Genomic DNA, 14,424 nt, shown 5'->3' with positions numbered 1-14,424 from the left:
TAAACATTTTATCCTGACATGGGAAGCACATGCAAAACTCCACAATATACAGTAACTTGAGCTCAGCCTTAGAACTGGAGTGTGTTTAATTCATTTTTAAACAACAAATCTAATATAACAGAAAAGAACGGGGAAAAAGTAGAAAATAATAATTATAAAAACAAGCAGACATTTACATTTATACTTTACAATAGGTATCTTAAAGCAGTTGAAATATTCACAAGTATCCCAACATCTTTCTTTACAATGAAACTTTATCAGCTCTGCCTGCATTCAAATGAGAACTAATATAAGAAGCCTAAACCTATGGATACTGGCTAACATAGGCACATACAGTAGGTTAAAAGTATGACAGTTTTTAACTATGATGTTTACTGACATTACTGATCATGGCAGAAATATACTGTAAGTATCCAATATAAAAATATATATTTGTAAAATATTTTATATCGTTCTCCATAGAAATAGCAAACATAATAAAGAATCAACTCTTCAAATTTGTAATATCGTTAATCCCCTAATATTTGGTAACTTTTTCACATTTTAGTGTAATGATATCAAATGTAATGTAAAAGAAAGTAAATTAAAAGTTCAAGTATGGCACATGTCTGCTGCTTTTATTTCTTTAAGAATAGGTCAAAGGTGTGCTCATTCATCCTGTCTTAAAATATCTATATATAAAAATACATACTAGATAACTTTAATAGTTTCTAAAAAAGACAGTTCCTAAAGGTTTCAGTATGACATTACAATTAATGTATTACCATTTACAGCAATATACACACGGCAATCCAGATGAAATTTCAGCTTAATGATAATTAAATGGGCGGAGGGGTTTTTGGTATAGGGAACACTACTCTCTTAGTCAGGGTGAATTCTGGCTGTGGCATCTGCTTCCTCAATCCACCTTTGTCAGCTTTCTTGCTCACTTCTTTGTTTACTTCAGTAAGGATGGATAGCAGATCGATACCACTACATATAGAAAATAAAAATCAACAGTTATAAATATATAACAAAGTAACGTATGAGTTATTGCTCTTTATTATTTTCATCATCTTCTAATGACTGTGTAATATCTGTAGATAACGAAAAAATTCTATTTTGTTGAGTAATAAAAATGACATCACAGGTAGATAATGTAGTTATACAAGTATCACTGGCAAGTCATAATATTATTTCTTATAGTCTTATTAAGCTGCATGACAGAGCAAGATATATTTCAAATTTCATGTTTTTTTTTAATGAAACCAAATCTAGAATTGCAATATTACAGATTGAATGTTTTCCTAATTATTGATTATTGAAAATATTGAAAAAATATTTAACACAGTTGGTTTGTCACACCACCTTTGCTAAATGTCGTCCTCTATAATGTTCTATAGTGAAATGACGCGCTAGACATTCTTGCAGAATTTTATTCATGTTTGGTCAGTCTTTAACGTCTTTGGTTAAAGAACATATATCCCAAAAGTGATCAACTACAGAGTACAACATGATGTAGAATGTGTATGCTTACCTTGGCACAAACTGTTTAAGTTTCTCACACAGTGACTGTATAAACCAGGTTCCTCTGGTTCTCTCCCTGAATGAGACGTAGCCTGGCACTGTCGCCAAGGCCACTAGGTAGTCAGCCCCTACCGGTATGGTTGGTCTGGGCACTTCAGCATCACAGAAGAAACCCATCTCTGTGTCTGTTGTGTTGTTAGAACCATCCGATTGAAGGTAGGCTATGTTCTGTTCTCTATCACCCTGACAGGCCTGGATAAAGAAGAGCTTGGGTTTTTGTAAGAGGGAGGGGCAACAACTGCCATCCAGCCTCTTCATCAGGTCCTTTATCAAGACTCTCTCGCCATCCACCCCATACAGACCACCCTCATAGCCATGAGTCAGCACACAGCATACCACACAGTCCGCCTGAGTGTGATCTTGGGTGCTCAGGTCATCCAGAGCAATCAGCATGCTCTCCTTACTACAGTCCTGCTTTATCACAATTTTAAACCCCAGCCATTCTAACACAGAAACTAAAATCCCTGTAAAAACACAAACACAAACAATCACACACAGAGAATACATGTTGAAGTAAGCTTTAAAGCATTATACTGCTTAGTTGTTCTTTCAGTTCAAGAAGATCTTTGTGAATATGATAGTGGGGATGTGGTAGATTAGTGGTTAAGGCACTAACCTTATAAAATTACTTAAAAATGTAAGTTTCTGTGGATAAGATTGTCTGCCAAATAATGTAAATAAATGTAAAACAAAACATGGCATCAGATAAAGAAAAATGATGCACTGCAAAAAAAAAAGTTAAAATCTACTGAATATTTTAGAATACTTTTAAAAAAGTTTACACTCCACCAAATTTAAGATTATTAAGCCTATTTCTAGACATATTATATATAATATAATAATTTTAAGCTTTAGATTTTCTTGTACTAATTTTTTGGTAATTGGAGTTCTGCTAATTGGAAGAAAATCTTAATCTTAGATCTTCAGTTTATTATAATTGTGTGCTTACTCTTATCTACGTCTGTCCCATCTCTGTTCTTTAAACTCGAATTTGAGAAGTCATGGTTGTTGATGATCAAGGCGAAGCCTCTGCAATCTCCACTCATGTCATATTGCTCCACCTTATCAAGAACAAAGTACAGCAAGCTGTCATCCCAGACCGAGACACACACATCACACAAACTGCAAAACTATAAAATTACTAAAGGAGAGAAAGTTACCAATGGGTTATTTTGGTTAGGTTCAGGATAGCTCAGGATCCTGCCACCTTGGGCGAGGTTTGGAGTTTCAGTAATATTCAAGGAAGCAAACTGTGCCTGTACAACATCTCCTGGAGGTCATATGACAGAGTACAAACAGATAGCCAAGTGTGCTTACCAAATAATACAAAATATACAAAATTTGCATGCTGTATATGCTGTGTGGCATTTTGCAGTGTTTTAGGCTTTCACTCTTTACCTGAGACAGAAGTCTGCACTGAGCCTGTCTGTGAAGTAAACAAAATATGAACCTTGTTATTAATCTATAGAAGGTTTATTATAAATTTTCTCTCCTGAATCTCTCCTGGTGTGTAAACTAACCTCAGTGGACTGTGGCTGGCTAAAATATGAGGGGGGCAACAGATCTTCAGAAGACACAAAATCTACACCAAGAATCTCATTAATATCAGAAAAACTCAGCAAAATTATTATGATAGCATTGAGCTTAATGTGAAATTGTACCTTTACCGTATGTGGCCCTGTCCTCAGGCTAACGGCATTGAACAATGTAAATAAAACAAAATAAAATTAGGAACACATAAAGAGATACTTCTCAAGAATAGGGGTCATATAGTCAAAATGTAAAAAGATGTGAAAATAATGACGCTAAAATAATACCTGAACTATATTATTGTTTACTGAAGTGTCCTGGGAATCAGACTTGCCCCTGCATTTCACTTCTTCAGGAACACTAGAACCTACTAAATTAATAACAACAAAATAAGGGTTAAACTTTTCAGGTAGATGAAAAGAAAAATATTCAAAAACAGTATTATTTAGATTATTTACATGTAGCCTACATGCAAGCAGGCATGTACACACTACACACAAGACCACTGGAGCAAAAACGTTTTCTAATTCAATTCACATATAGCTTTAATATATACAGTAGCTATCCTTTTTTTTAAATCAATAATTATTTGCTTGTCCTATAAAAAAACAGTTACCTGATCAGAATAGGCTCCAACCTAGAAGCAGTATAATATACTGAAAAGTCTTAACAAAACAAATAACATGTAAAGACCACATGTTTTTAGGTAGTGCAGTGTATGGTAGTGAAATGTGTACACTGTTGTGTAGCAGTTCTGCTTAGCACAGTAGTGAAGTTTGAGCATGATTTTCCAATCAGACTTAGATAAATACACTTAAGGTTAGAAGAGGCTGTCGTTTAATTATAGAGCTGAAACCTACAATGTGGTTATTGATAAATGTTGTGAAAGCTGAGACAAGGACTTTTCATAGACTTTCTATGTGACAGAAAAGAGGTACTAACTTTCATTCTATTTACTGTGTGTAAGATTGAGTATCCTTGCTGAAACCCAGTCCTGCTGCTATTCCCGATTTCCCATTTGTGATTGGTTATGAATGGCTCAAAAATGATTGGTATTAATTAATTCCATACTCAACAAGCACACTGTTACAACATGAGTTTAAGTGCAAGTGCAAAGTTATTTAATTACATTATCACGAGTTATTAATTCCATGCTAAATGCCTATTTGTGTTGTGTGCGAGTATGTAGGCATACTGTATGTGTCATTTCTCAGCTATGCACAAGAACATTCAAGAAGTAGATCTAATTGTGTTTTTGTTCTTTATAAAAGAAACCTATTTTTCTCTTTTATTCTAAAGATTTTGTACAATTTGATCACGAAAACCTTCACTCTTGTTGGGTGACTGAGAATTATGCAAAAATCAATGCTAAAAACTATTGTGATATTAATTAGTTTATGTAATTATGCTATTATGTTACTCACCATCCTCCATTTGATACGATCTGATTATTTTCTTTAAAAAAGGAAATAAATCTCCAATAATGCTTTCTATTGTGTTGGTGTTATCAGCACTAAGGCAGCCATTCTTCTCCATCTCCAGAAACAACTGCAGCAGTGTCTGTAAATAATTTTTTACTTCATTGCACAGTATTGAGATCAGCACTGTAACAATATTTTTGTTTAATAAACACTATAATTAAAGTATAATAAATATACAGTGGTGTGAAAAAGTGTTTGACCCTTCCTGATTTTGTATTTTTTTGCATGTTTGTCACACCATAATGTTTCAAATTTAAATATTAGTCGAAGATAACACAAGTAAACAAAACATGCAGTTTTTAAATGAAGGGAAAACAAAATCCAAAATGTGACAAACATGCAAAAAAATATCAGGAAGTGGGATTCACACCACTGTATGGATTAGAATTTACATTGGTACACTCTTACCAGATCTTGCTGTAGTTTCTTGCGGGGTAAACTCTGGTATAGCATAAATTTAACGGTCTTTAGATCATCATCTGAGATGTTGTCTGACAATTTATACAACATCTGCCTAAATTTTTAAGAGAAATCATAATTTCAGAAATCAGCATTTTGTTTTCAGGAAGGAAACCTCAAAAAAAGATGATTAGTTAAAAAAAAATCTCTATTAGGTTGCTTCTATTCATTAACCAGTGAGAGATACAAACCATTGTGGACATTATTTGACAAGAAAATACCAAACCACTGCACTAACCTGTATGGGGAAACCCGGCTGCATGAGAGTTTTGAATTTAATCCCAGCTCTCGGATAAGTTTTTCATGTTTGATTATCTTTAGCAGCTCAACAAGTAGAGATGAATCTTCAGGATATAGCAGGTTATGATCCTGCAGCAGCAGAAACAGATCTCTGGCAGTGACCACACTGCTGAGATCTTTCTTGAGCATTTCAGAGCAGAGGAACACAAGCTCCAGCACCTCATTTTTGCTCAAGGATTCCTGAACACGGACCAGCATTTTCTGGAATTCTAGCACCTGCTAAGAAAAACAAGAAGACTTGACATAACACAGTACATGACAAGACACTTCACTGGAAAAAAGAAAAGTGAATGTGACTGAGGCGTAAACATTATTACATGTACATTATTCATACCCCTGGCAAATTCTGACTTAAAGTTACTTTTATTCAACAAGCAAGTGGTTTCTATGAAATGACAAAGGCATCTCCCAGAAGATATTATATAAGATTATTATTAGTACGAAAATTATTACTCAACTTTTATTTCCATTTGAACAAAATTTCAAGTGAATGTAGATATGTAAGTTAGTGCACCATTGTAATGTTCTTCCATGAAAGAAACAATGTGATTCACTTGATATCTAAAGGAATGATCAGTATCGGTCTTAAAGCTAAGACAAAAATCTTGATGGAAGAAGCATGACTTTGGCGAGTGTTTTATTATTTGTAAGGCTATATTACTGTGTATTACTGTACAAAATAAGCATACTGATTTATTTCTAAACATTTGAAGAAGTTAACCGTTTAATTATGACAAAGATAGATGGTTCCTATAAATTCAGTCAGTCTTAAAATACAGTAAGAGGACAGTGGACATGTTTAGGAACTTAATTAATGATGCCTTTTATTTACCTGTAACTGTGTTTTTAACTCCATAATAAAAGGAAATGTAAAACCTCACCTAGGCATTTTACTTAGTATGCAACAATATTTACTTGATTGATTTTGTTTTCGTCACTTAAGAAAAACGTTAATGTGTTTTAATACTGTGTAACACTGCTGTTGTACGAATTAAATGATATAACTTCACATTAACAAGTTTTTTATTCTTAATCTGTTCATATTACATTTAAACACTTGGTAATAAAATTAGACAATATTAGACTTTCTAAACCATGGTATAGTTGTTACTGCTGTAAACTACTGCCTTAACAAGTTAGAATCCACATTTCTCCAGTAATATGGTTCTGGGTGACTGACTTAAAGTCTAACACTTCATAACTTTTATCTACAAAGGCAGAATAAAACTGCGTAAAACATAATGAGATTTATTTCACTGATTGGTGCCCGAAAATCAGCCCATGTCCTAATATGGTAGTATAAGAAAAACTCAATAATAAAAATAAAAATATTACTAGGAAAATCAGTGCGTATGAAAGACACCCGTATTAGTTTTTCCTTTTCTACTTCTTTTGGTTCTTGTCTTAAAACTCAAGTAAGTATTGATCCTACTCTTACCTCTTCCATGAGGGAAGATTATTGGCCTGTTAGATCAACCAGGAAGACGTTTTTTTTATGTTTTCGCCAGAAAACAGAAGTTTTTAACCGCTTCGGGTCGATTTGTGGGATTCAGGAGCAGAAAAGTGCAGGGTCAAAAACGGTTAAAAATGAGTGTAGTTTGTGTCTAAAGCCAAAGCGAAAGTGTTACACTAAAGGAGGGGCAGTGTCTCTACAGGGCGGTGTTTACGTGCTACACGGTTTGTCACACTTTGTTACACGCTAATCGGTTTAACGCACTATTGAGGCTAGTTATAGATGTCCATGTAATTTATAAAAGATTCACATTTTTTATCCACATTGGTTTTGTTTAGTCTGAGTATTAGAAGAAAGACCATAGCACTTTGTTTATCTGCTAGGTTTATCCAGCCACCCCTGTCACATGTATTTTTGTTTTTATTTATTCAAATTTTATTTCAAAGTTGTTGTTTTTTTTTAACACTATAAGCAAGTAGCAAGCTGTGTATATGTAGTTGTTTAAGGCTTTGTGTGCTTACTTTGTTTCCGGGTATGTCTTTCTGTCCTCCTATTGGTGGATCCTTGTGGCAATCAAAAGTAAGCTTCGGCGTCAAAGACAACACATGATAAATTTTGAATGCATGAAAACGAGCAAAAGAGGCGGGGCTATGTGTTTAATGTGTTTATGAGTTGTGTTGAGTGATAGTTCAATTTTATAATAGTTCCCTTGATTTAAGAAGATGTACGATTCCATTTTTTTTAATTGTTTAAAAAAAATTTTAAATGGTTTTTTTAAGTTGTTTTTGAATGTCCAGACACACAAGATTAAAAGATTAAAATTCTGTTTGACGATTTGACAACCTTTTGTATCCCTCTTTTTTTTTTCATTCCTCTGGGCCCCGTTCAGATTCTCTCTCCCGGATGAAACTTTGTTTCCCTGTCATCCTTGTTTTACTATTCTTGTCATGCTATTTGTATGTTGGAAATAACTATAGCTATACATCCGATCTCATTTTCTGTTCATATCCACCATCACTACTATCATCTTATCAAGTCAAGTAAAGTCAAGTCACCTTTATTGTCACATCACCACAGCACATGTGCCATGGTGAGTAAAATTCTTGAGAAATTGCAGAACCATTTACATACAGTAGTTAAGAAACAGAAATTAAGAATAATTTACATACAAGTGAAAAATGTACAAAATGCTCATTACCAGGTGAAATGTGCAAATGTGGAAAAGATGCAATGTGCTCATACATAGTCAGTACACACAGTGTACTACAAGACATATTTACAATGCACTTCACATTATATATATATATATATATATATATATATATATATATATATATATAGATAGATAGATAGATAGATAGATAGATAGATAGATAGATAGAGATTATTATATTAAATTAAATGCAGTGTGTGTGTATAGTCCACTGTTGAACTGTTGAAGTCAGAGTGCAGTGTGTAGCATACCATGTTGTGGAAGTATGCTGTAGGCTGTGTTAATTATGGCTGTTAATTAGTCTGATAGCCTGAGGGAAAAAGCTATCCCTCAGTCGACTGGTGCGGGATCGGATGCTGCGGAGACGTCTTCCTGAGGGGAGCAGAGAGAGCAGTCTGTGGGATGGGTGGCTGGTGTCATTAGTGATCCTCTGAGCTTTTCTTATACACCGCCTTGTGTAGATATCCTGCTAACTTTAGTTGTAATTATTCCTGTGCTCACCGTATGTTTTTACTTTCTGTTGGGCTCTAAACTGGGATTTGTGTGTGGGACAATTGTGGTTGCTATGAAATTCCAAGTCTTTTCTAGGATATTCCTGGTGGTTGATATATACTGTCCAACTTGGATGCTCAGGTGGTGCTAGGTGATTGCCATAATGCTGTGACCCTCACTACTGTGCAAGTGGATGCTAAAGTTTTAAGACAAATTTAAAAAAAAAAAGATTACAGATTTGTAAACAAATATTAAAAATTTTCACACGACTGTCTAAAGCCAACATAAAAGCTATGGCTTAAATCTAACATTGGTTTGTCTACATTTAAGGCAAAAATCTTTTTAAACCCATTTAAAAACCTGGTTCATTTAAAAAGTGCTACTATAAAACTAAGGGCTCAGATTGTATAAGGTAGTCATGATAGGGTTCCATCTGATGACTATAACGCAGTCATCAGACTTGCCACTATATCTTATGGGGCCTCATATAGACCAATGCCTTGTAGCATGGGCAGAATTGGTGAATGATTTGTGGCAATTAAAACAGCAGGCTTTTTCATCATTTTCTTATGCACTGTGCTTTGTCACAGAGGGCTATTGTCTCAGTTTTGGCTATTTGCTATGTTCCCTTCTAATCTGTAGAATATGTAGAATATGTAGGATATGTGAATAAAATTAATGGATGCTTCATCCATGAGCAAGCAAAATGTTTTGTAACTTGAGGTGATAAATTATCTCCTTAGTAAATGTTGAGCACATTAATGTTAAAAGATAAAATAAAAATGTCCCACAGTAATTGTTGCATTTCTATTATCCATGTTCCATGTTCAGTTGCTGTTGGTAAAGAACCTACATTAAGCAAACTTTCTAATCTCAGTAAAGTTTATATGAATAAACATTCTAGATATACAACAAATGATCCAAGTATTAACTGTTTAAACTACTTTTAACATCAATTTTAGCTTATCAGTCAAAAAAACAAAAAACAAAAAAACCTGAAAGTGAAGGGATAGAGTCAGACCTTTCACTTCTTTCAGTGATGTTTTACCTGTTCTAAAACTCCTGACAATCATGGGCATTTGCTGCAAAAAAAGTTTAATAGAGTAATAGAGTATTGTGGGTAACAGTATTACAGATAAACCTATGAGAATATCCGATGAGGCATCTTCTTTGTTTTGTGGGCATAAGATACTAAATACAAAAACAAAAAAAAAACAAAATAACAATACAATAAAACAGTTATGAAGGGATAACTTTGGTGACCTGTCTATAAGGGCATTCAATCAGCGGTTGATTTTATTGTATATTTCACAAAAAGTTCATTCTGTCCATAAATTTTACATTTTGTTGAAATATCCTCTTTGACCAAGTTTGTCTTTTCAAATAGAAAGATAGAAGCTGAAATTTAGATTGATCTGCTCACCTTTCCAGATGTTCCACAGATGTGCCAAAAGTTAGCTTTGCTTCCATGTACCTGTAGTTATTATTGCACTACTGGTGAAAAGAAGAACTGCACATCACTAGATAGTAGCCCATAGCACAAAGTGAAGAGTAAGTGAAGTGACCCTCAAGCTAATACTGTTTGAGGCTATGTCATCCTGCCAAACCAAAATTTATGGGAACAAGCTGCTAGTGGGGAATAAAAGTGTTTGGTCTAAACCAAAATTTATGGGAACAAGCTGCTAGTGGGGAATAAAAGTGTTTGGTCTAATGACAGCTAATCCACAATGACTCTATGTGGGATTCATGCACGTTCATGGGCATGCTAGTGCATGGGCTTCCCGCAGACAACCCACAATTTGTGTTTTGCATGAGACAGCCCATGCACACATTGCGTGCAGCTGGCCAAATAATGACCAATGTTCGATGGGATTAGTCTGAATTAAAACACTTGCGTAATCAACATTAAAACAAAATGGGAGAAAAAAACTTCTTCAGGCTAAATAAGTGGTGCAAATTATTTTATTAAACAGAAAAAAGTTGCCATTGGTAAAAATATTTAATTTCATTTTTTCCTTAATGATTAAAATTGTAAAATTTGAAGCATTTGAAGCATTGGTTTTGGGATAAGCATCACTGCAAGCTGTGAGATCCATCCTGCTGCACCTGTATTTGAAACCAATCTTGAGTAAACTCCTTTAACTTCGAAAAATGGTTCTGTGACTCTTGCACAAAGGACTCTAGAAGGAACAGACAAAACCAGTTTTTGTCAGAAAAAAAAAACAAGATATTAGTAAACTTTAACAGAATTAATCTCAGCCTTTTCCTTGTTTTTGAAAATGATACAAAGGATGTAATTTTGTGATTATGTTTGTTTGTTTGTTTGTTTGTTTGTTTATTTATTTATCCATCTTTCTTTCTTTTGTATTTTGTACATAGTTGTTCCATTTTAGGCACTCATGTTAGCTACATTTACATTTGCATCTACTCATATTAGACGGGTGTAATCAGGTGTATTCACTTGGAAGCTCAAAATCTGAATTGCCATTTGGTAAAAGGAGGCCCAATAATGAATACTTTTAAAATAAAGTTTACATAGAGGAACAATTGCCCTTAAAAAAAAAAACTATAGCCAAAATGTTTGCTAAGGTCCAGGGGGAAATGTAAATTTGGCAAAAGGAACAAATATGCAAAAAATATTTTTTAAAACAGTAAAATTAATCACTAAATATTGTTTCTCGCAATCAAAAATAAAGGAATAGGTATTCTGCCAAATCTTAGTGGGAAAAAAAAACAACAAACTATAACTTTTCCTATAATCAGGCATTAAAGCAACCAGAGGTTAGTTGTATTAAAATTGACTTAAGATTCATATAACATTACTCTGTTCGTCTATACTGTGTCACAATATATCAATTATGCCTAATTAGTCACGTTTCATAACTCAAGTGTAGTTCAGGATGTTCTAGTAGTACTTACTGTCCGCAGAGAGAGAGCGCGCGACCATGAGACGCCTTTTTGTCCGAATGCTGTGTCGCCTCCCAAGCCCATGGTTTCGGGACCTGATGCAGTCCACGTAAAGGTCCCAGAAGACTTGTGCCAGGTCCCAAAACAGGGCGCCGTGTTTCCGGTTGTCCGAGGCTTTCAGAAACACCATGAGATCCCAGAAGTCAGGCACCGTGTGCGCGATTCTCGGCGTGCGCATCTCCAGCAGCACCACAGAAGCGCTTTCCCAACAGCGCGGGTCAGCGCGGCTGAGCGTTAACGGATCCACGTGACCCAAGCTTTGATCCTGCGCGTGCACCAACATGAGCAGCATCAGGACCAGACGAGCGCGCAGCACTACGTCATCCATTATCTGAGAAAGTAATTTGTACATTAGCCAGTGTCAGGGTCAGCTATTAGTCCTGAAAGTTTACTAACAACTCCAAGTGTCAACTATTAGACCTGAAATTTGGTCAACAATTATCGGGAAAAATATTTTAAAAATATAGAAAAATATATTTAAAAAAACAAACAAACAAACAAAGCATTAGAAATATTCTCTGGAAACTTTGAGCTCTGAGCATTATAATTATAAGCTTTTTTTTTATTATTATTATTTAAGGGGTTCGTTTGCGCAAAAAGCCACCGGATACAAACTGAGCCTTAAAAATGTTTTCGAAATTAAAGAATTTAGCTATTAAGTAAAACTCCATTAGTTCGTATGTGAATACTGTAAAATACACAGTAAAAAAAATGTATGCACTTTATAAATAATGTTAATATATACAATAATGTTAATATCGAGGTTTTCACATTAAAATATTCACATTTACAATATATTACATCTATAAATTACTGCTGGAATTATGTATAGAGACAAAAAAGAAGAATCGCTTACCTTTGAGTTGTCACTGTATACTGACAGGATTTGTTTGTGCACATCTGTTACAACCTCAGTTTCATTAAGGGGGTGGTCACAGTATTAAAAGCCCTCAGTGCTTAACAGGGATGTTGTGCTCAGGCTGATGGAGACGAGCACCAAAGTCATAGTGCTATCAACTTTAGATATTGCTTTAGCATTTAAGCCTTAAAATAAATTATCTAACAGAATGAAAAAAATATTTATGAAATTACTTATTGAGTCACCGCAGTGTGTGAATATTTTGAGTTATACAGTGTAAAATTCCAGTAATTGTAAGTTTCTAAACTGTGCGAAAAAAAATATTTATTGCAGGCTGCAAGTTAATCAGATGTATGATATTCTCTGTCTCTCTCTCTCTCCTTATATATATTTGAAATGTTGTCCTTCTGCGTGGTTCTATAGGTTCTATTTACTCGTACATGCCACACCCGCGATGGTTATATATGATATGCCCTATAACTACACAAACACACACACACACACACACACACACACACACACACACACACACACACACACACACACACACACACACACACACACAATAATATATAATGTTGTTGTGTCCTCCTCCATACTGCAAGCCGAACTGGCATCCATGTCAAGCTAATCGAAAATCCCTGATAAATATATATACACACACACCCGTACACTACATATACACTACAGTAAATATATGTATATATACCCGTACACTACATATACACTACACTATATATTTATTTATATACCCTAGAACCAGGCCCGTGTCCTGTAGTGTGCGGGTGTGGCGTGTACGCGTACGTAAGCTATAGAACACAACATAGGAAATGAAGCTTCTCTTTGATACGTAAGGGCATGAATTTTGCCGTAGCTGTTTACCAGGAGTTACTTCTTTTACGATGCAAAGTTCACACGTTGAATGTGTGAATGAGATAGATTCCCCGCTTGTGTCCCGCAGAGTGAGGCAGTAAGTGCGCAATTAAGAGCAGAAGGTAGTGAAAGCCCCCCTCTGGCTTTTGCGCTCTTCTGCCTTAAACCGCACACGTGTATGTCGCACTAATGCTTTTAGCAAAATGCCACATGAATGAGTGATGGATGCGTAATTACCGAATAAGGACGAGGACGCGAGCATCGGACTAGAAAGCCTCTAAACGGTGCATTAGAAGTCGTATTGCCACGCGTGTACAGCCCCCTTTATCCTGTCATAAATGTCTGAATGGGCTAAAACACTGAATTTTCATTCATTCAATTTTACAGCAAATGATAAGGTCACTGTTATTACATTTACAGCCTCTCTTATCCAGAGTGACTTATATTTTATTTAAATTTATACAACTGAGCGATAAGGGCCTTGCTCAAGGGCCCAGCAGTGGCAGTTTGGTGGACCTGAGATTCGAACTCACGACCTTCCAATCATTAGTCCAACATCTTAACCACTAGGCTTAACATCCACAAGGCTTAACATCTTAACCACTAGGATTAACATCTTAAAAATTGGCTACCACATCCCATATTACTGGAAAGAAAATTACGACACACATAAAATGTGTGGAACTACAGTAGATTGAGTACATTGTCTACTATAATATTTTCTTATTTGTGTGACTTGGAAAATACATTATAATATAGGACAGGGAGCAAAGACATAGCCACATGGGTGGTTACATGGTGGCACTTTGTATCAAGCCTCTTTGTAATGCGACCTCTTTCACAAATCTCATCTCATAGATTTCTAGTACTGTCGTGAAACATCGTTAAAGCACCTTTTGTATTTGAATACAGGACTTATTCTTTGTGTAATGATCTATTAACTCATATTTATTTGGATGTTTTATTCAGTTCTTTCTGGAAAAGAAAGAAAAAGATCCAGATCTTTAAAATTGTATGTTGATCTCCTGTATTAACCTTTTTCTGTCATTTAAAAATCTTTAATAGTTGCTATAAGACAGGTCATAGATCATGGACTCAAACTCCAGTGCTAAAGACATCCAGGGCTTCTTAAATTAATGTCAGTTGAAATCCTATTTTCACTGCAGTTTTTTTATAAGATGGCACTTGATTGTAGACCAACCTTAATGTCTGTCTGCATTTACACTAATGT

At 34.9% G+C, this 14,424-nt stretch overlaps 2 protein-coding genes across 5 annotated transcripts; both read right to left on the bottom strand.

Annotated features, from left to right (window-relative positions):
• Positions 1-13: 13 nt before the first annotated feature.
• On the bottom strand, positions 14-7,495 carry casp10 (caspase 10, apoptosis-related cysteine peptidase). 4 transcript variants are annotated; one of them, XM_027164236.2, is made up of 12 exons: positions 7,311-7,495; positions 5,275-5,555; positions 4,986-5,091; positions 4,521-4,656; positions 3,384-3,466; positions 3,228-3,255; positions 3,087-3,148; positions 2,965-2,992; positions 2,727-2,836; positions 2,516-2,627; positions 1,517-2,030; positions 14-972 (listed from the first exon to the last, which is right to left on the bottom strand). In XM_027164236.2, the coding sequence occupies exons 2-12, from the start codon at positions 5,532-5,534 to the stop codon at positions 819-821; spliced, it is 1,593 nt and encodes a 530-aa protein (XP_027020037.1). In that variant the 5' UTR covers positions 5,535-5,555; positions 7,311-7,495; the 3' UTR covers positions 14-818. The 4 variants fall into 4 exon arrangements, with proteins under 4 accessions (XP_027020037.1, XP_027020035.1, XP_027020034.1 ...); XM_027164234.2 differs by lacking the exon at positions 7,311-7,495 and adding an exon at positions 6,775-7,247 and having other exon boundaries at positions 18-972; positions 5,275-5,552; XM_027164233.2 differs by lacking the exon at positions 7,311-7,495 and adding an exon at positions 6,775-7,246 and having other exon boundaries at positions 18-972.
• Positions 7,496-10,444: 2,949 nt separating this feature from the next.
• LOC113654240 (protein FAM237A-like) lies at positions 10,445-14,158 on the bottom strand. The gene is made up of 2 exons (XM_027164260.2): positions 11,414-14,158; positions 10,445-10,674 (listed from the first exon to the last, which is right to left on the bottom strand). Exons 1-2 carry the CDS (start codon positions 11,811-11,813, stop codon positions 10,568-10,570), a joined length of 507 nt encoding a protein of 168 aa, XP_027020061.1. The 5' UTR covers positions 11,814-14,158; the 3' UTR covers positions 10,445-10,567.
• Between the last annotated feature and the right edge of the window lie 266 nt (positions 14,159-14,424).

The sequence above is a fragment of the Tachysurus fulvidraco genome, chromosome 6, assembly GCF_022655615.1.
Source record: "Tachysurus fulvidraco isolate hzauxx_2018 chromosome 6, HZAU_PFXX_2.0, whole genome shotgun sequence".
Taxonomy (NCBI): domain Eukaryota; kingdom Metazoa; phylum Chordata; class Actinopteri; order Siluriformes; family Bagridae; genus Tachysurus; species Tachysurus fulvidraco.
The sequence above is the reverse complement of the archived record's forward strand: the minus strand, read 5'-3'. Positions and strand labels throughout refer to the sequence as shown.